At 45.3% G+C, this 20,573-nt stretch overlaps 1 protein-coding gene across 2 annotated transcripts in view; it reads left to right on the plus strand.

Moving 5' to 3' along the window:
- LOC121937372 (tyrosine-protein phosphatase non-receptor type 11-like) overlaps positions 1 to 20,573 on the plus strand; it is a 46,629-nt gene that overhangs the window by 16,667 nt on the left and 9,389 nt on the right. For both annotated transcript variants that reach the window (XM_042480525.1, XM_042480526.1), the window contains exons 3-10: positions 10,090 to 10,284; positions 11,989 to 12,181; positions 13,259 to 13,378; positions 13,891 to 14,004; positions 16,120 to 16,216; positions 16,472 to 16,551; positions 17,386 to 17,541; positions 19,763 to 19,894. In XM_042480525.1, coding sequence (XP_042336459.1) covers positions 10,090 to 10,284; positions 11,989 to 12,181; positions 13,259 to 13,378; positions 13,891 to 14,004; positions 16,120 to 16,216; positions 16,472 to 16,551; positions 17,386 to 17,541; positions 19,763 to 19,894 — 1,087 coding nt within the window. The remainder of the gene's footprint in view (positions 1 to 10,089; positions 10,285 to 11,988; positions 12,182 to 13,258; positions 13,379 to 13,890; positions 14,005 to 16,119; positions 16,217 to 16,471; positions 16,552 to 17,385; positions 17,542 to 19,762; positions 19,895 to 20,573) is intronic.

Raw genomic sequence — 20,573 nt, forward strand, 5'->3', positions numbered from 1 at the left:
CAGACAGACATATTAAATTAAAATATCTTTTTCCAAATTTATATACACCACATTAAAACATACATTCAAAGAAGACAACAAACATATATCTATATTTAAGTATATAAAACTGCATCCCTTACATTCCCATCCCTTCTACCTTACATTCAAACTCCCGTTTGCTTTCTCCCTTTCTATATCTCCATTCCCATTCTCTCTCTATTCTTTCTATCCCTACTCCTCCTTTCTCATCTCCTCCATCTTTAGCTTTCTTCTCCCTTTCCTTCTTCTCTCCTTACCTTCTCTTCCCCCCATAACCTTCCATCTACCCCTTTCTTTTCCAGAATCTGGATGGCGCACTATGGGGCTGTAAGGCCAAAATAAAGCTGCTTTGGATCACTTTGGAGGTATGCTGTTTAAATGCTGCATGGGTCCTAAGAGGCCGGAAGCCGCACCAAAGCTATGCTCCAGTCCTAAAGACTAGAGGCAACTTTGGCACAGCTTCTGACCTCTTAAGATGCATTTGTCATTTAAACAGCATACCTCCAAAGTGACCCGAAGCAACTTTATTTTGGCCTGTCTGTAGGGGCGCATAGTGCACCATCCAGATTCTGGTGAAGTGAACATCCTTAGCTAGGTACAATGGTCTCTGTGCTTAGTTTCTCTCCTTCCACTGCAGAGTATAGGACTCTGTGTTTAATCAATTATCGTTAGTATGATTTAATTAACCCTCTTCCCTGCAATTACCATTTTCTCCCCTCGGATTAATTGTCTACGCTTTTGCTCATATGGCTCTCCAGACAATTATTTTACCTTATCTAATAATACTAATAATCACACATGCACGTGCATATATATACTGTATATATATATAGCTTTAAAGAGAGTTTCCAAGGGGAACACCATTGCTTGCAGCAGTTTGTGTGAGAGAGAGACACAGAGAGAGAGTGAGCGAACATCTATGAATTCAGTGGCACTACGAAATCCACCTGCTTCATTCATAGAATTGCATGTGCTGCGTCAAATGCCCCCTTGATCTGTCTTGAATTTCTTCCCATTCAGCTTCCTTAGATATTGCAGACTTCTAGCTATGATATGAGAAAGAGAACGAGAAGTGTGCGTTCCAAGGAGCTCATGTTGAACTTCTCCCAAGGTTTCGCATTATTGCTTTGGGGCTGGGGCCAGGGGAAAGGACTAAGAGCATCCATTTAACAACTGTTGCCGGGTCGCTGTAAATAATTTAAAGACCTGGAACTGGTGTCATTGCGCACTTCCCTAAGAGATATTTGGGCCTCGGGCCAGAGGTCGGACAAGGAAACTGTGGAAAAGGGGACTTGAAAAGCTTGTGAAGGAGAGAAGGCTGCTTAAAATGGGAAATGGGGTGTGTTTTGGTGAGAATAGATCTGATATTCTTGGGTTGCATCTGTAACACAGATTGCTTGCAGGGGAGTTAGGAAGGAAGGAAGGAAGGAGAACAGTCTTACTGGATCACTTGTAAAAGGGGCAGTGGCTTTGCCAGTCCCGGTCCCAACTCCCAAGGATCTTACAATATATAGTTTGATAGGGAAAGGAGGTTGCAAATATTAGGCTAGCTTGCTTGTCTGTTTGGGACAGTTCTCATCTACTTGGGCTGATCATAGCTCTCCAATACCCACAACAGAAAAGGGACTTTTCTGTCACTTCCAATCTGACCCTTTTAAAAGAGTAAGCCTCTAATAACAAAGTTGGAGAGAGATCTTGTGGCACCTTTGCGACTCGCCACAAGAAAGAAGTTGGCAGCAGGAGCTTTCATAGACTTCAGTCTACTTCCTCAGGTGCATTTGTTGGGCTGGAAACCAGGTACAGACCTATATATGCCATTGGGATGTGAGGATGTCAATACAAATTGCAGATCCTTTGTGTATGGAAATGAAGTTGCAGGTCAGCTTCCATTCCACCAAATGCATCTGAGGAAGTAGACTGAAGTCTATGAAAGCTCATGCTGCCAATTTCTTTCTTTCAGTTAGTTGCAAAGGTGCTACAAGTTGCAAAGGTGCTACATCTCTCATTCTCCAGATCAACATGGCTTTGAATTCTACCTCTAACAACAAGCCATAATTTATTAGCCAGCCACAAACCATGATCTGAACCAGTGGCGGTTTTGTTGCCTTACACAAACTCTGTGGCTTGTTGTGACAACTAACCCTGCAACTGTGGCTTGTCCCTGTCTTATTCCGCCAGCTGCTGGCCCTGAAACAAATGCTGATGGAAAAGGCAGGAACGAAACAAACTAGGAAAGTGAAAAGCAAGCCACAGGTTTCTCCGGTCATTTGCTCTGCAATGTACACCTTAAGCATGAAATCATGGTTAACAGGAACCATGGTTTATTGTGATATATAAATGTGTCTTGGCTGATCTAGCAGGGTATTATTGGCCTTGTACAACCTGGGGCCAATTCTAGGGTTCTGGAGCGCACTGCATCTGCACACTCCGGAACCCAAGGATGTATGGACGGCGCCATCTTTACGCACCACCATCCATATGGTGCGCACGTCCATGGTGCAAGTGTGGCACAACATCCATGAAACAAGCACTGCACAGCGTCTGCACCTCCATGCTTCTGTCATGGACATGTCACAGTGCGCCAATGGGTTCCTTTTGGTCCGGAGGGACGCCACATGGTTTGGCTGCTGCGGCATCCCTCCAGAGGAAAACTGGGCGCATCCAGCCCACCTTTTCGGGTCGGTATGTACCGTGCCATTGTTCCTTTTAAACAACCTGGCTCCAAATGCCAACCTTTTGTGTAAATGATCAAACGTTCAACTTCTATGTGTTGCGCCCTTCGTACTATTTAGAGTCTGTCCGTGCATCGGTTTGCTGTTTATCTAGCACTATGGCTACAGCGCAATGGCCGGGTGTATTTATAAGCAAGCCTTAGCAGTCTGTGCCAAGGGAGCCTTGTGCTAAAATGCTTGATGATGGGACTAAGATTGTTTATCTAGAGAAATCTTTGTCTTGGTGAAACATATTTTTGGGGCATAAAATGTGCTCGGCTGGATCGGACCAAAATTGGTTGCGCAAATAGATGTCTTTGGGAAGCCCATAAGCGAGATGTGAATGCAATAGTGTCCTCTCATTCCTTCTCCCTAGTAACTGAGATACAGAAACATACAATCTCTGGTAGCGGAGGGGAAATATATCCATCATGACCAGTGGCCTCCTTTGGTCTTTCCTCCATCAACTTGTCCACTTCCCTTTTAAATAGGTCCATCTTGTAGCAGCAATTTCGCAGAGCATAAATCTATGTGAGCGTATGTTTATTGTGTCAGATGTGTGTGCTGGGTCCATGGGTGGCTGGCAGCTTCCATGGCAATGAGGCGATGAATCTGCTCTGGATTCACAATCCAATACTTTATTTTCTCATGTATCTATGCTGGCACTCTGTTGATCCATTCAGATTGTAAGCCCATAGGAGTAAGGGAGAATTCACTTTATGCTTGTTCAGGACCATTCTTCCTCCTGAGATGCCAGCATTTATGCCCAATTAATGCCCTCCTTTCTTTCATGGGCTGCACATAACTGAATCTGTGGAACTGCACAACATTGGGCTGTTGGACATAAGTCCAGCCAGCTGGGTGCAATGGTTTCAGCATTGGATCAGGACTCTGGGAGACAAGGGTTTGAATCCTCACGAGGTCATTGAAACTCACAGCGCAAATCACACTTTCCCAGCCTCAGAGGAAGGCAATTACACACTTCATGGATGGCCATCTGTCAATGGGGATGCTTTGGTTGAGAGTTCCTGCATGGCAGGGGGTTGGACTGGATGGCCCTTGGGGTCTCATCCAACTTTATGATTCTATCATTCTATCCATCTGCCATAACTATGCAGTGTAGAAACACTCCTTGTGTGTGGTGTGTGTATTGGGACACCATGCCATAACATCCTTGTGACTGTTGTCTGTCCAGCATGGAAATGACAAGATGGGCAAGCTGCACATAGTAGGTTTCTGCAAAGCTGTTTTAATATCCCAAAGAGATGTTTGGGACGCAGGCCAGACAAACATCTTTTATGTTCTGGGGAAGCTTTGTGGTAACAGCCTGGCTAAATGGATCTGATTGTCCCTTATTCATTTTCTTCCTGATCATAAAACGCCAAAGGGCCTGTGGCTCGCAATGTCAGGCGGGGCAGAGGGAAGGGTCTAATTCTGGCACTGGAAGTAGAGAGGAATGGAAAGAAGGGAACGAGGGATGAAGGAAAGCTTTGAGCCTTTCCCTAGAGGAGAAGGAGATCTCCATCAAATTGTCTGTTGCTATGAACCAAGGGGCTGTCGGCCCTCCGCAGCTATCAAACCCATTGCATAATGTCTTGCCTTGACCAACCTCGCAGGGTTGTTTTGAGGGGAGGAAGGTCTGTCACCGTTCCAGCCGTATTGCTGCTTATGCTGTTAAAGTGGTTTCAAACCAGATGATTTCTACAGTGTTGATGCAGCCTTGTTTTGGGGCTAGGTTTTTAAGTTTGGACTAAAACCCAGAGCAAATTCAGCTCCTCAATATTAGCGGAGCCACTTAGTGGATCTCTGGGCCCATGACTGATTTTTCCATGCAATGTGCAACTGCTTTCACATTGCAATTGCACACTGCATCTCAGTCCCTGCATGGCCACATAAAGGGCCATTTCCCCCCCGTCAAAGACTGAAAGTGTTAGCATTTATGCTAAGATGTTAACATTAGATTTTGTGGTACAGTCAGCCCTCGGTATCCACAGATTTGTTCTCCATGGATTCAAGCACCCACAGCTTGAAAATACTTAAAATATATATCTGTTCCAATAAGCAAACCTTGATTTGGCCATTTTATATAAGGGACACCATGTCACTGCTCCATTGTATTTAATGGGACTCCAGATCCTGGAACCAATCCCCATTGGATACCAAGGGCCCACTGTAGTTTGTGTATGAGGATCAATTCATCTGCATTAAACCACTAAGAGAAAAGTACCAGCGATCTGTGAATCACTAATATGTTATTCATGTGCCAGTTCAATGCGCCTTTTTTTAGTTTAAAAGACTTAAAACTGCCAATATAGCCATCCCAATTGCCTCTGCAAAAACAAACTCAAACTCTTGGTCAGCTCCCCTCGAAATGTACCCTTGTTGGCGTTGAAAGACCCCTGCCGGGTTGATAAAAAATGAATGAGGGGTAACGAATTAATTTTTCATCGGCCATTTCCAAGTGTTGCCCCGTTGTAAGATGGCTTTTGCCTATTAGTGGCTAATGGATTTGGCTTAAGTCCAAATGAGATGTTGCAGGGATTCAGCCGGCCCAGAGCTCCTTCTGGGTAACATCTGAATGGAAAACGCTAATGCAACATGACATTTGGGGAAGGGCTGTGGCTCGGTAGCGAAGCACATGCTTTGCATGTGGAAAGTCCTACGTTTAGTCTTCCACCTCGGTAGGTTGGAAACCCACCGCTGGTCCATGCAAATAATACTGTTGGATGGACTAATGGCCTGGATAAGGAAGGTATCTCTTTTCATTAGGACCATCCATTGCAGAAAGTCCTAGGTTTGATCCTTACTGTCTCCAAGTACAGCTAGGAAAATACTCAGCGTATAACAAGGGTCCCACTGTATTCAGGAAACAATTTCAGGAGCAGTTGTGTTGACCATGTATCATGCTCAATAACCCTTATTGAACATGCCAAGTTATAGGGTCATAGAACCCTATATGGAATCATAGAATCCTAGAGTTGGAAGAGACACCAAAGGCCATCTAGTCCAACCCCATTCTGCCATGCAGGAACTCTCAATCAAAGCATCCCCAACAGACAGCCATTCAGCTTGTGTTTAAAGCAACTGAAAGATAGAAGTTGGCAACGTGAGCTTTCATAGGCTTCAGTCTATTTCCTCAAATGCTTTCTTCAGTCTACCTGCTCAGATGCATTAGTTAGTCTCAGAGATGGTACAAGATCTCTCTGCAAACTGAAGGGGAGTCACATTGAGGAGGGAGCAAACTTGTTTTCTGCTGCTCCAGAGACTAGAACATGGAACAATGGATGCAAGCTCCAGGAAAAGAGATTCCACTTCAGCATTCGGAGGAACGTCTTGACAGTAAGAGCTGTTTGGCAGTGTAAGACTTTCCCTCTGAGAGTGATGGAGTCCCCCTCCTTGGAGGTCTTTAAACAGAGGCTGGATGGCCATCTGTCAATGGGGATGCTTGGATTGGGAGTACCTGCATGGCAGAATGGGGTTGGACTGGATGGCCTTTGGGGTCTCTTCCAACTCTAGGATTCTATGGTTCCATGAAAGACTGGGGAGACTAGTCATCTCCTTGAACAGCTACTTGTTCAGCCTTGAGCCAGTCTCTCTGGGCTAAAGAGGCAGGCATTTAATACAGAGGTTGTATTCAAACGTCCGGGGATAGGGACATATGTGTATGTGTGTTGTGTTGTGCGATGTAACTCACAAGGCAATGAGAGCCATTGACAGTGCTCTTAAACTCAGCTGGAATACGGTGGAAAGGGAGGTTTTTGCGCGGGCAGCTTTTGATACAGTTGGGCAGCTACAGCTGTATGCTGATGGCTTTTCGATTTTGTTATATTAAACCCTGCCAAGACGGAGCTGAGGGAGAGGGAGTTTCTCCTCCCGCGTCGCCAAATTTGCAACCACTGCCATTTCCTTGTGATTATTCAATCCAGCCGCTGGTTCTGAAGAGGGCTGACTTCTTACACTTGAGAGCGGCCGCCACGGCACAACCGCAGGTGTCCCTTCCCTGCCAATGAGTCTGGTGTCAAACAAATGGAGCATGGCTCCAGCGTGGGAAGCTTTGGAGTCTTGGATCAGACCTGGATAAGATATGGTCTCCGCACTGACATCTTCTACTCTTTCATCCATCCAGTCTTTAGTATCAGCACAAGACTGGGATTTTGTATGTTATTTGGCACTGTTTTCCTTTGCTTCATCCTTCAGATCCTTTGTTATATGCCCCTATGTTTTACCCTCGACTTATCTGCGGGTCATAGCAAGATCCATAATTTTGGCCCCCAAACCTGCCCTCGACTTATACATGAGGTCGACTTATTGTTGAGTATATATAGTAAAACCAATTTGCAGCCCAAAGAAGTACAACCTATTTTAATTTTGGCCCCGACCCGATGGATCGACTCAGTCCAGGGCGTTGTGGACAAGGGTTTGCAGGATCTGGGCAAGGCAGTGGACAATAGGGATTCTCGGAGATGTCTCATCCGTGGGGTCGCCATGAGTCAGAACCGACTTGAGGGCAGCTAACAACAACAAAACTTACTGCCAAGTTGTGCGGGTCTGGTTTCGATGGAGGCAGGGTACAACCACAGTGCCCCAGTTAGCATGTGTGGCTGGGTTTCCTCTCGCTCTATTCCAGCTTTGATTACTGCCAGGAGTGCATTTGTGTGGTACCCAAAGCTGGCCCTACCATGAGGCAAAGTGATGCTGGTAGGTCTTGGCACCATGTTGGGGGAGATTGCTCTGTGCCAGGATAGCCTGCTCTGTGCCTCATAAAGCAGAACATGGAAGCATTCCTCTTTTGGGGGGGACTGCAATTCCCAGGACTGTCCAGCGAGTTGCCTTCATGTCCTTAAGTAAAATAAAAATAAGACTTACTTCATTGTTACACAGTAACTCGCGGATCTGGCATTTGCACCCTCGAATACCCGCGGAGGGCAACCTCCACTATCCCCAATGGCACATGCACAGAGGAGTGCCCCATTCAAGCCTAGGAGGTCCGGATCCTCCACGAAAATGGAGGGCCAACTGTATTAATCTAAGTTCTAGAAAAATAAATAGTCTTTTTAAATAACAGATCAAGGGTTTCCATCCTTTCCTGAGGTTCTCCGAAGATCTTTAACCAGTCATTTATACTCAGAGATATTTTATCCTTCCATTTAGAAGCATATAAAGTGGGTCCTTGTTATCCGCTGGGGTTCGGTTCCAGGATCCCCCACGGATAACAAAAACTCTGGATGCTCGAGTCCCATTAAATATAATAACAGAACAACATGGTATCCCTTAATGGAAAATCATGGTTTGCTATTTGGAATTTATACTTTTGGGGGAATATTTTAAACCCGTGGATGCTTGAATCTGTGGATAAAACAATCCATGGATAAGCAGGGCTGTAATGTAATAATCTGGCCACCGTTGTCATGGACGATATTAATTCACTGTATTTCTGAATGGCACACTTCCAATGCATGTGCAATATGCTGTGCTTTATTAGTTTACTTGTGTTTGTAGCATGCCTTTGGTTTTGAAAAGCAGGAAAGAAGAACGAGAAAAGGTGGCATGGCATGTTTAGTGGGGGATGGCGGCGGGGGATGTAGGTCCAAGCTATAGCTCCCTTCACTCCAGGGCTGGACGGGTTAATTCCATTTGGCTGTTAGGAGAACTAAGAGTCCCTTTTGGCCCTGGCCATCCTGGCTAGCCTTCCTGAGTGGGAAGGCTAATTGCATTTTAAAGGCACTTAGAGGCCGGCTGCCTGCTGAGCTCACCCAGACTCCAGACGCTTGATGGATGAGTTGGGTCAGGAGAGGGCCATTTCGCCCCCTTCCCTAATCTTGTTGCTTAAAAAAAAATGTTGATAAGCCACTGGATTCTGTAGGTCTGGATGCTTTAATGCTGGGGCTGAATAGACTAGAAAGCTGGGCCAAAGCTAACAAAATGAAATTCAACACGGAGAAATGTATGGTACTTACATTGCACTTGCACTTAGGGCGGAAAAATGAAATGCAGAAATATAGGATGGTGGACATCTGGCTGAATGAGAGACTTATATGTGTGAAAGGGATCTAGGAGTCCATGTAGACCACAACTTGAACCTGAGTCAACAGTGTGATGCGGCAGCTAAAAAGGCCAATGCAGTTTTAGGCTGCATCAATGGAAGTATAGTGATGCAGTGATGGCGAACCTTTTAGAGACCGAGTGCCCAAACTACAACCCAAAACCCACTTATTTATCACAAAGTGCCACATCCCTCTGGCTTTCTAGTGATAAACTCTAGTGTACTCTGTATTGGGATGATGGTGCATGTGCCCACAGAGAGGGCTCTGAGTGCCACCTCTGGCACACATGCCATAGGTTCGCCACCACTGGTCTAGATCAAGGGAGTAATAGTGCTATTCTGCTTTGGTTTGGTCCATCTGGAATACTGTGTCCAGTTTTGGGCACCACAATTCAAAAAGGATGCGGAGGGCTGACTGTATCACCCTTGGGCCAATTTAGTTCCAAGGGAAGTCCTTTGTCGAAAGAAAGGAGGAAGACAGAAAATGAATTCTGCTCACTCCCTGTTGTTAAAAGGGACCTAAAGTGACCTGGGGCCATAAAACAGCCTCCAGGCTGCATGGACTCTTCTTACTCCTGGGGTGTATTTTCAAAACATGTGGATGTCCGAATCCGATTTCCAGTAGTTGGAAATATGTCAGTGTAGAACCTTTGCTGGTCATGATGCGACACGGTCATAACAGTGTCACGTATGAGACATCTGATGTTTCTAATGCATGCTGGTTAATGGAAATTTTCTGCCAAGGTTACAGCAAACAAATGACTTCTTATTTCGGGGAGATGGAAGAGTTGCATGATGCAGGACAAGTAGCGTGTGGAATTCAACAATGGCCATATTGTGTGGCTTCATTCAGCTCCTCTAGCATGAAATGGCTTCTAGATCCAATGCCATCACTAGGCTGCCACCAGTTTGCAAGGGAGGTTGTTATTTGAAAGGAGCAGAGGGGACTCCGGGGATCTTACTCTGTTAGTTGTTTGTGCTTTTTAAACAGAAGTTTGATTTGGTTGTGTTTTAATTTTTGCATTGAAAGCCTTGTATTTGAATTGACTGAAAGTCCGTTCAGACAGGCCAAAATAAAGCTGCTTCAGGTCACTTTGGAGGTATGCTGTTTAAATGATGCATGTATCCTAAGAGGCCAGAAGCTGTGCCAAAGCCATGCTCCAGTCCTAAGGAGTGGAATGCAGCTTTGGCACAACTCCTGGCCTTTTAAGATATTGGCACCTGAATTTGTTGGTAGACCGAACGTTGACTAATATGACCTGTTGGCATTCAGCGTTCCTGTTCTCTCTCCCTCTTTGCCCCATTGGTCTCCAGGAGGAGCGACGAAGTGACCCATATCAAAATCCAGAACACCGGGGACTACTATGACTTGTATGGAGGGGAGAAGTTTGCCACTTTGGCCGAACTGGTCCAGTATTACACCGAACAGCAGGGTCTCCTGCGAGAGAAGAACAGCAACATCATCGAGCTGAAGTTCCCTCTGAATTGCCAGGATCCCACCTCAGAGAGGTGAGTAGGGATGGGCACATCCCCGATCGATCGATCAATCAATCATTTATTACGGCCAAACGGTCAAGCCAATCTTTATTGCATTTACCCCATGGCTATTACAGTTTGGTACATAATATAACAAAATAATAATCCATCGTCGGAGACGATAAAATAAAAACCCGGTCTATTTTTTGAACCATTTTGGAATTGGACCAAATTGTCCACCGAGCAGAAATATTGATACTCTCTTTTAAAATTAACAGCTAAGGACTTTTAAGATCGCTAATAAAAGTAATAATTTCCCGGCAGCCATAGCAAGTAATGCTACGCAGGAGTGCTATATAAGATTGATTTTTTCTCCCCAATAATTGCACGGCTCTTTCCTGTGCAATTTTGCCTTAGAAATACAGGAGAATGCGCGATCAAAATGTTCTGCTTGAGCGCAATGGCCCCAAAAGTCCCTACTAAGAGTGATGGGGAAGAAGGAGTAATAATCGCAATTTTACTCAGCATGCTGTCCTCTTTCTGCAATGGAAACCCACTAGATATATACCCATCAACTCTCCCAGTTAGACAGGGACAGTCATAATGTCATCCCATGCCATCCCATTTTCTTCGGTTGCTTTTAAAATGTCCCGGTATCTCAGTCCTCCTCCCGCTTTCCATCTTTATCTTCAGCTTAATTCAGTTGCTGCAAACGCGAATTTCAAAGTGCAAAAGTGCAAGCCACACTCTCTCAGCTTTAGAGGAGAGCAGTGGCAAACCTCCTCGGGAGAAATCTTGCCAAGAAAATCCCCCAAGTTGAAAATGACTTGGGATCTGGGAGTCCTAGTAGACCACAAGTTGAACATGAGTCAACAGTGCGATGCGGCAGCTAAAAAGACCAATGCAATTTTAGGCTGCATCAATAAAGGTGTAGTGTCTAGATCAAGGGAAGTAATAGTGCCACTCTATTCTGCTTTGGTTCAGGCTTCACCTGGAATATTGTGTCCAGTTCTGGGCACCACAATTCAAAAAGGACATTGGGAAACTGGAGCCATGGGTCCTCTTCCTTCCACTGTCATTTAAGGTCTAATTGATGCTCAATTCAGGAGAGAAGGGAGGCGAAACCTGTCCTTCCCAGTGGGTTCAGGCAAAAGCAAACTGCTGCAAACCACTCCTAGCTTGTGTGTCCTTCCTCATTAAAGACTGTTGCCATCTCGAGTGCAACCTAGAACCTAACACCGACCCTGTCAAAGAGCTCAGTCACACTTCTCTTTTTTGCATGGAGAGATTTGCCTCATTGATTCAAAATAGATTCACCATTCCCACTACATTTCAAGGCAGCGAATATTTCAGTGGCATTTAAATCCAATTTGAGCTTCCCATTCGCCACCATTCCGGATCAAAATGGAGGCGCCTCCATTTCTTGAACAGTGGCTATGTGATCTGAATCGACCTGATAGTGCATTCACGCTATTGGAGATGCAGATCGTTGTGGTTCTTTAAAAAGAACCGTTAGGGATCCTGTGCCAAATGCACCGGTTTAAATGGGCTTTTCGGTGGGCCCCCCGAAAACTGCACTGAGGCAACTTGGTGCCCATGTGAACAGCCTGAAATAACCCGGGTTATTTCATAGTGTGTATGACCCTTAAGGCTGGTGGGTGAACTTAAAGTAGAGTAGAGAGATTTGAATTCCTTATTTCATAATGCAATCTGTCTCAACGGTTTCTCTTTTCCTAGATGGTACCACGGCCATCTGACCGGCAAAGAGGCTGAGAAACTCCTAACTGAGAAAGGCAAGCCAGGAAGTTTTCTGGTGCGCAGTAGCCAAAGCAAACCCGGTGACTTTGTCTTGTCGGTACTGACGAATGAAGACAAAGCCGACACCGGGGACCGGAAACCCCGGGTGACTCACATCATGATCCGCTATCAGGTAAGGCGTCATGGGAGCAAGAGCCTTTTCAGAGTTTATCTTTGGCCCCATAGAGACAGGCCAAAATAAAGCTGCTTTGGGTCTGCCTTGCTTTTTAGGTGCATTTTAAAGGCATTTCTGTCCAGGGCAATGGTGCCACCGCCATAAATGTGCCCACAAAACATTTACAGGGTCATAAGTCTAACTTATAACATCATAAATGCCTAACTGGGTGCCATCCCACTTGTAAAACATGAGTACCTCTTTGGCATGGACCTAAAATAGGAACTGTCAAGGTGAAGAATACAGTATGCTTCATAGTGGGAGCCACCAAGCTAAATGTTTAAATATTTGAAATGATGTTATAGAGGATGGAGCAGGCTTGTTTTCTGCTGCTCCAGAGAATAGGACATGGAGCAATGGATGCAAGCTCCAGGAAAAGGGATTCCAGCTTAGCATTAGGAGGAACTTCCTAACAGTAAGAGCTGTTTGACTGTGGAACAAACTCTTTTGGAGAATGGTAGAGTCTCCTTCTTTGGAGGTCTTTAAACAGATGCTGGATGGCCATTTGTCAGGGATGCTTTGATGGAGAGTTCCTGCATGGCAGAATGGGGTTGGACTGGATGCCCCTTGGTGTATCTTCCAACTCCATGATTCTATGAAGTGACTGCACCACTAGGAGAGCCTCTCCTGATACCCTTTAGATCCACATGGATCTATAAAATAGACAGTGACATCTCAGGTAACCAGATCCCAAGTTGTTCTGGTCTGCATAAAGCAGCCGCAGCAAGTTAAACCTTGCAGGGCCATGGATGATCCAGAACCAATTCCTGCAAGCTGTGGCTGAAAGAATTAGTGAAGGGAAAGACACCATAATTGTCTTCAGATATCTGGACCGCCATGCAGAAAGTGGAGGAGACTTGCTCCCTGTTGCTCCAGGGAGCAGGATCCGTATGTGGAAATGGCAGCAAAGCAGCTACAATGGGAACATTAGGAGGAACCATCCATGGGTATGAGATGGCTGACAGAGTGTCGGAGACATCGGAGAAGACGGTCCTCTTGTGGTCCTGAGATTATAATTCGGTTTCTCTTCCACAGCCGGATGGAAAATACGATGTGGGAGGTGGCGAACGTTTTGACACCCTCACAGACTTGGTGGAGCACTATAAGAAAAACCCCATGGTTGAGAAATCCGGAGCCGTTGTGCACCTGAAACAGGTAACGTGTGACCATCGCACGCCGTAAGATGGGAATAAAGCGCTCCAAGGGTTCGCGCAGTTACTTTTAAGTTACTTATGTTTATCATTCCAGTTCTCCCTAAATTAAGGACTGCTCTGGTTTGGAGAAATGAAATAATCCTAAAATCTTTTTACTTGGGAATGTTAAATGTAACTCGAATTCAAAGACATAGTCGTGTGCGTCTGCAGAATCAGTGTGCAAAGGGATGTTGTAGCATCGGAGGATGTAGGCTCAAGTCTATGAAAGCTCATGGTACCAACTTCTTTCTTTCAGTTAGTCTCAGAGGTGCTCCAAGATAAAAGTAACTAGTTATTCATAACTAACTATCCTCAAGCCCTACCGGAAAGGCCATTGGGTTGGGAGACGTATTCAGATTTGTGGTGTCCCATGGGGATGCCTTCAGTGTCAGTTTCTGCTCCGCTCTGTGCTTTTTGTTCTTTGAGGTTCTGCCTTCTCTTTTATCTTCTTTTATCTTTCCTTTCTTTTTCCAGCCCTTTAATGCCACCCGAATCATTGCGGCCAACATCGAAAACCGAGTGAAGGAGCTGAACAAAATGGCGGACCACAGCGAGAAGGCCAAGCAAGGATTCTGGGAGGAGTTTGAGGTACAGAAACAGTTCAAGCTAGCACTTTGACTATATATTAGATACCTTGAATATATATTAATCTAATATATATTAGATCAGGGGTGGCCTGGCTCAAGGTGATGGCCATTGCCTTACTTGGCCGAATGGCCAAGCAAGAGCCGCAGCGTCCTGCGAAACCATCAGTCGGCCTCTGTATTGTGTCTCCCCATTGCTTAAACATTGAAATAAGGTTTCAAGGAGCACCACGCTGTGTAAGACATGCGCAGCGGTCAGAGCGCTGGACTAGGACTGGAAAGATCTGGGTTCGAGTCTCCATACTGTCACAAAGGCCACTGGACAGTTATCAGGCCTGTTACAGACTGCCAAAATAAAGCTGCTTCGGGTCTTTTTGGAGGTATGCTATTTAAATGATGCATGGGTCCTAAGAGTCCGGAGGTCGCGCCAAAGCCACACTCCATTCCTAAGCACTGGAGGGCAGCTTTGGTGCAGCTTCCGGGTTCTTAGGATGCATGCATCATTTAAATAGCATACCTCCAAAGAGACCTGAAGCAGCTTTATTTTGGCAGTCTGGAACAGGCCTAACTCACAGAGATGTGATAAAGTGTAGTGGGAGAAGAGAGCCCCGTATGCTTCCTTGAACTCAGTGGAGGAACACTGGGCTTTAAATGTAATAATTGTTAAAGTTTCCTGCAATTGCTGTACACAACATTTACCAGTGGCATTGTGCAAAGGAAAATGGAAACTAGACTATCCCTGCAGTGCTGCTTGGAGCACTACAACAGATCTGTTGCATCTTCATCTATAGTATTATAATACAGTATAATGGGGTGTATGGCTGAATGAAACTATGTGTGAAAGGGATCTAGGAGTCCATGTAGACCACAAGTTGAACATGAGTGAACAGTGTGATGCGGCAGCTAAAAAAAGCCAATGCTATTTTAGGCTGCATCAATAGAAGTATAGTGTCTAGATCAAGAGAAGTAATAGTGCCACTGTATTCTGCTCTGGTCAGGCCCCACCTAGAATATTGTGTCCAGTTCTGGGCACCACAATTCAGAAAGGACATTGAGAAACTGGAGCGTGTCCAAAAGAGGGCGACAAAAATGGTGAAGGGTCTGGAAACCATGCCCTATGAGGAACGACTTAGGGAGCTGGGGATGTTTAGCCTGGAGAAAAGAAGGTTAAGAGGTGATATGATAGCCCTGTTTAAATATTTGAAAGGATGTCATATTGAGGAGGGAGCAAGCTTGTTTTCTGCTGCTCCAGAGAACAGGAGACAATGGAACAATGGATGCAAGCTCCAGCAAAAGAGATTCCACCTGAACATTAGGAGGAACTTCCTGACAGTAAGGGCTGTTCGACAGTGGAATGCACTTCCTCGGAAGGTGATAGAGTCTCCTTCCTTGGAGGTCTTTAAACAGAGGCTGGATGGCCATCTGTCGACGATGCTTTGATTTGGATTTCCTGCATGGCGGGGGGTTGGACTGGATGGCCCTAGTGGTCTCTTCCAACTGTATGATTCTATGATTCTATGATATCTATCACATCACTTATTAATGATGTGTGTGACTATTGTAGAATAGGACTTTATCACATGGGGACAAATGGAAGTATTATCCAATGAAAATCGCGCAATCACAATTAAGATTTTTCACACAATGTCATGATTAAACAGCCATTATCCCCGGGAATATCCCACGAAAATCATGCAATTGCAATAAAGGTTTTCACACGATGTCACACTGAAAAGCAATTGAAGTGCCATTAACCCGTGAATAACAAGGCAATAAACAGTAACAAATCATTCACGAGGTTTTCTAATCAATGATTTGTTGCTGTGTATTGCCTGGTTATTCCTGGGATAGTGACCGGTGTGTGTGAAAATCATAATTGTGATTTAATAGTAATTGCGTGATTTTCATGGGATAAACCCCATTTAAACTTTCAGTCTTCCTCCGTATGACTAACTCCATAGTGGCAACACCCCCAGATCAAATTGTTCTGCGCATCGTAAGTCCTAAAGGAATGATGATGTTCCTGCCTTGGCCACCTCCATCTGAAACATGGAAAAGTCAATCTATTTTGCAGAGTGGTTTGTTAAGGATTAAAGATGTGTCTCTCTGTTCCCTACAGATGTTGCAGCAACAGGAGTGTAAATTTCTCTACCCCAGGAAAGAAGGGCAGCGACTAGAAAACAAAGCCAAGAACCGCTACAAGAACATCCTTCCTTGTAAAGATTGGAGATTATACATTCCATTTTATATAAGGGACACCATTTTGCTGTGGCATTATATTTAATGGGACTTGAGCATCCATGGATTTTGTTATCCACGGGGGATCCTTCAACCGAACCCCAGTGGAAACCAAGGACCTACTGTATCTGTTTCCTGAAATATCTCCACTTCTTGAGTTGGAGATGTTCTCCATTTGGAGATACTGTATGGTCCCCCTATAACCATCTTGCCTTGTTTCTCTCTCCTTATAGTTGACACGACGCGGGTAGCTCTCCGAGACGTGGACGAAAGTGTCCCGGGCTCCGATTACATCAATGCCAATTATATTAGGGTGAGTAGAGAAATCATGGAGTCAAACTGGGATGAGCGTGGGGAGAGGGGCCTTAATCCAATAGGCTCTGTGCTGTAAAAGGTAATGACAGATACCCTTCAGTATGTGGGAGTGCTCTGAGACAAAGGTAGCATAGAATCGTAGAGTTGGAAGAGACCACAAGGACCATCCAGTCCAACCCCTTGCCATGCAGGAACTCTCAAACAAAGCATCCCCATTGACAGATGGCAGTCTCATCAATCTGGGCACAACTTCACTTACATAGTCAACCAAAGTTGGCTTAAAGTTGGCTTGGAATCAGTGATGCTCTCTTCTCAGTGAATTCAGCATTGTAAGCTGGGTTGCGAACTATTATATCATTTAATCCAACCAATGCATTGACTTAAACTTTGGTTGACTATGTAAGTGAAGGCGTGCCCAGATTGATGAGACTGCCAATTAAGTCTTGCCTTTATTAAGTATTGTTCAGCGTCTCAAATCTGGCAATGGGCGTCTATTTGGAGCTCGACGATATACACATGTGTGTGTCTGTATCCAAAAAGAGAACAGATGCAACAGATCCACAAATAGGATGAGTGTACACAACCCAAGCAACCATCCTTCTTGGAAAATGCTTTTCACGCTGGGTAAAAATTGCAAGCCTTTCGCCTAAATTTAATCAAATCAGCTAAAAGGCAGGTGCTTAATGAGCGAAAAAGTCTCTTAATTGCTTGAGTGGCAAGACGTCGACGCCTGCTCTGCTGAAGCCCTCTCTTTTCCTTTATTCCCCACGTTCCAATCTCTGTTTTTGTTTTTAATCAATGCCCCTTCTTCTTCCATTGCCCTCTCTTCTAGAACATTCTTGAAGATGGCCAAAGCTCGGAGCACAGCAAAGTCTACATTGCCACCCAGGGCTGCCTCCAAACCACGGTGAATGACTTCTGGGCAATGGTGTACCAAGAGAACACGCATGTCATTGTAATGACGACCAAAGAAGTAGAGAGAGGAAGGGTGAGTGATGAATGATGCTATCTCCAAAGTAACTTGGTGTGGCTTTATGTTCTGCCTGTGAAACCCCAGTTCTATATTCCGTATCCCACATAAAGGCCTCGTTCCCACTATCTTTTAAACCGGATCGCAATTCGGTTTGAACCAGTCCAAATGACCCTGGTTCCCACTTAAATGGATTCGGTGAGGGGAGCCATGCACCAGACCCATTTAACCCACGTCTGGTTTTTTTTTTTTTTTTTTTGACATTGACTTCAACTTCTTCCACGTCTTTTTTGATATATCAATTCCGCGCAAGTGTGAACCAGATGTGGAATCGATTTAAATTTGCCCTTCGGCCGCCTGAAGCGGGTCCATTTTGAATGGATTCATGCATGAATGTGAACCACAGTTGGATTATCATAGAGGGAAAACATGCAACCGGGGCAAATGTAGTGGGAGAAAATGCGATTGGGGCAAATGTAGTGGGAACCATGCTCCGTTGTCGAACTGATCCATCGATTCGGATCGCACACTGATTTATCTGTAAGTGAAAATGAGACCCATGACTTCTGTGTTAAGCCTGCCCAAGCATACATTCCTTGCATGCAGAAAGCTAGTACATTATTGTTCGAACATGTTTGTCCCTCCACATGCTCAGGTCCCATTGAATACAATGGCAGAGTAAAATGATGTCCCTTATATAAAATGGCAACATCAAGCTCTCATGCATCTCATAAGTCATATTTTGTCCATGACTTCCCTAAACATTGCATCCAGGGCTTAGGAAAGTTTCTTTTCCAGACTATAGCTTGCAGAACTGCCCAGCTGCTAATGGAAAAAGTAACTTTCCCACACTGTGATTCGGTGCGCATAGGTGTTGCTTTTTAAAGCACTTTCCTGTTTTCCTTTGCTTTTAATGGAATCAGCTGTCTACCTTGTTTTGGGAAGTAAATCCCAATGGCAGCTCGCAGGGTACTTGATGCCCCTCTGAAATGCCACCTTATACTTCATGGTGGTCGCATGAGAAGATGAAGATGCCAGCCTTAGATGCAGGCGAAACATCAGGAACAAACTCTTCTAGAACATGGCCACATAGCCCAAAAAACCCACACAAAACTATGGATGCTAGCCATGAAAGCCTTCGACTTCACAAACGGTGCTCATTTGGTGCCAAATGTTCTCCTGTTCTAACCTTGGGTTGAAGCACCGCTTGGAGTGTGAGCCAGGGCTCCCTGTATTGGAGAGAGCAAGAAGGTTACAATTAACATGCGCTCAGCCTGAACAGCCCTCTTCAAAAGCGAACTTGAAAGCCAGCCAGCGCAAAGCCCTGCCAATAATTGTCGTGCTGCGCAACAGTCTTATTAACTGGTGCCTGTGATGCTTCGCCAAATGACTTTTCCCCCCTCTCATTACTGGCAATGACGGCGAATGGGAAATGGTGATGTTAATTTCTTACGCCCGTTGGCGTTTACGTGTTGTTGTGTTTTGTGCCCTCTTTTCACCCCTACTGCGTTCAGATCATGTTGCCCCACCATCTCTCGCCTGGAATGACTGGGGAGATCCACAGTCAAGTCCAGTGGCATCCCTAGCTTTGGTGTTAGTTTGTGCAGATGCATGGAAGGGGATGGTATAGGGGGGTAGTGGCAACCCTGGCCACTTGTCAACCATCCATGGCAATTGGGAGCCAGGCAAGTGAGGTACCAGGAGAGGACAGAGTCTTGCATTGCCCCTCTTTAGCCAGTGCCTTGGCTCCCTTGCCTGAAAGTACCATGGCACCAGAGACCCATGCATGCTCACCCCTCCTTCTCTGGTGCCTTGGCTCCCTCATCTAAGAGGACCATGGCAGCAGAGAAAGTGGGAGCTTGTGGTAGTTGTAAAAGTCCCCCCACAATTCTTTGGCCTGTTACAGACTGCCAAAATAAAGCTGCTTCGGATCTCTTTGGAGATATGCTATTTAAATGATGCATGGGTCCTAAGAGTCCGGAAGCTGCACCAAAGCTGCACTCCAGTGCTTAGGAATGGAGTGTGGCTTTGATGCGACCTCCGGACTCTTAGGACCCATGCATCACTTAAATAGCATATCTCCAAAGAGACCCGAAGCAGCTTTATTTTGGCAGTCTGTAACAGGCCTACGTTCCACTGCTACAACCTAGAATAATAGGGACACCCCTTTGGAAACTGCTGTCCAAAGTTGCTTCTCTTTAATGAAATGAAATCTCTCTCTCTTGTTCTCTTTTCCCAGAACAAATGTTTCCGCTATTGGCCCGATAAGAACTGCACCAAAGAATATGGCTACATCAGCGTCAGGAATGTCAGCGAACGGGAAGCGCAGGGTTACCACATCCGGGAGCTGGAGATTGCGGTGATAGACAGGGTGAGAAGCCTCCAGAGGATTTGATCTTGACGTCTCGCCAGCATCTGTGGCTGGCATCTTCAGAGAATGCCAGCCACAGATGCTGGCGAAAGATCAGGAATATGCTCTTCTGGAACATAGCCACATAGCCTGAAAGACTCACAAAAAAATATGGATGCCAACCGTGGAAGCCTTTGACTTAGACTTGTCACCAGAGAAGCCACAGATGCTGGTGAAATATCAGGAACAAACTCTTCTAGGACATGGCCACATAGCCTGAAAGCCCCACAAAAAGCTATAGACCCATTTATTTTTGTATTTAGCAGTCCATGGGGTCTGCAGAACTGTCCATACGTGCCACATATTGAACGATGGGTCTACTGATCCTTCTCTAAAACTGATGGAGGAGAACCTTTAAATGGTGCAGAATAGCTTTTCAGCACCGATTTGCCACAATCTCTGGGCATCATTGTACACTACAGCACCAATATCACTTCTTCCTCTGACCATAAACACCCCATGGGTCTTCGTACCCTTTGCCTGTATTCTTGTATGTTTCCTCTGCCTATGGAGCACTGGCTGGAAGTAGCTGAGGCCATGCGCTACCTCTTGGGTCTGAGACAAGTGCGCATGCAGCCTTATTCAAAGGAATAATAATAATAATAATAATAATAATAATAATAATAATAATAATAATAAT

Source organism: Sceloporus undulatus, chromosome 7 (genome assembly GCF_019175285.1).
Source record: "Sceloporus undulatus isolate JIND9_A2432 ecotype Alabama chromosome 7, SceUnd_v1.1, whole genome shotgun sequence".
Classification (NCBI taxonomy): domain Eukaryota; kingdom Metazoa; phylum Chordata; class Lepidosauria; order Squamata; family Phrynosomatidae; genus Sceloporus; species Sceloporus undulatus.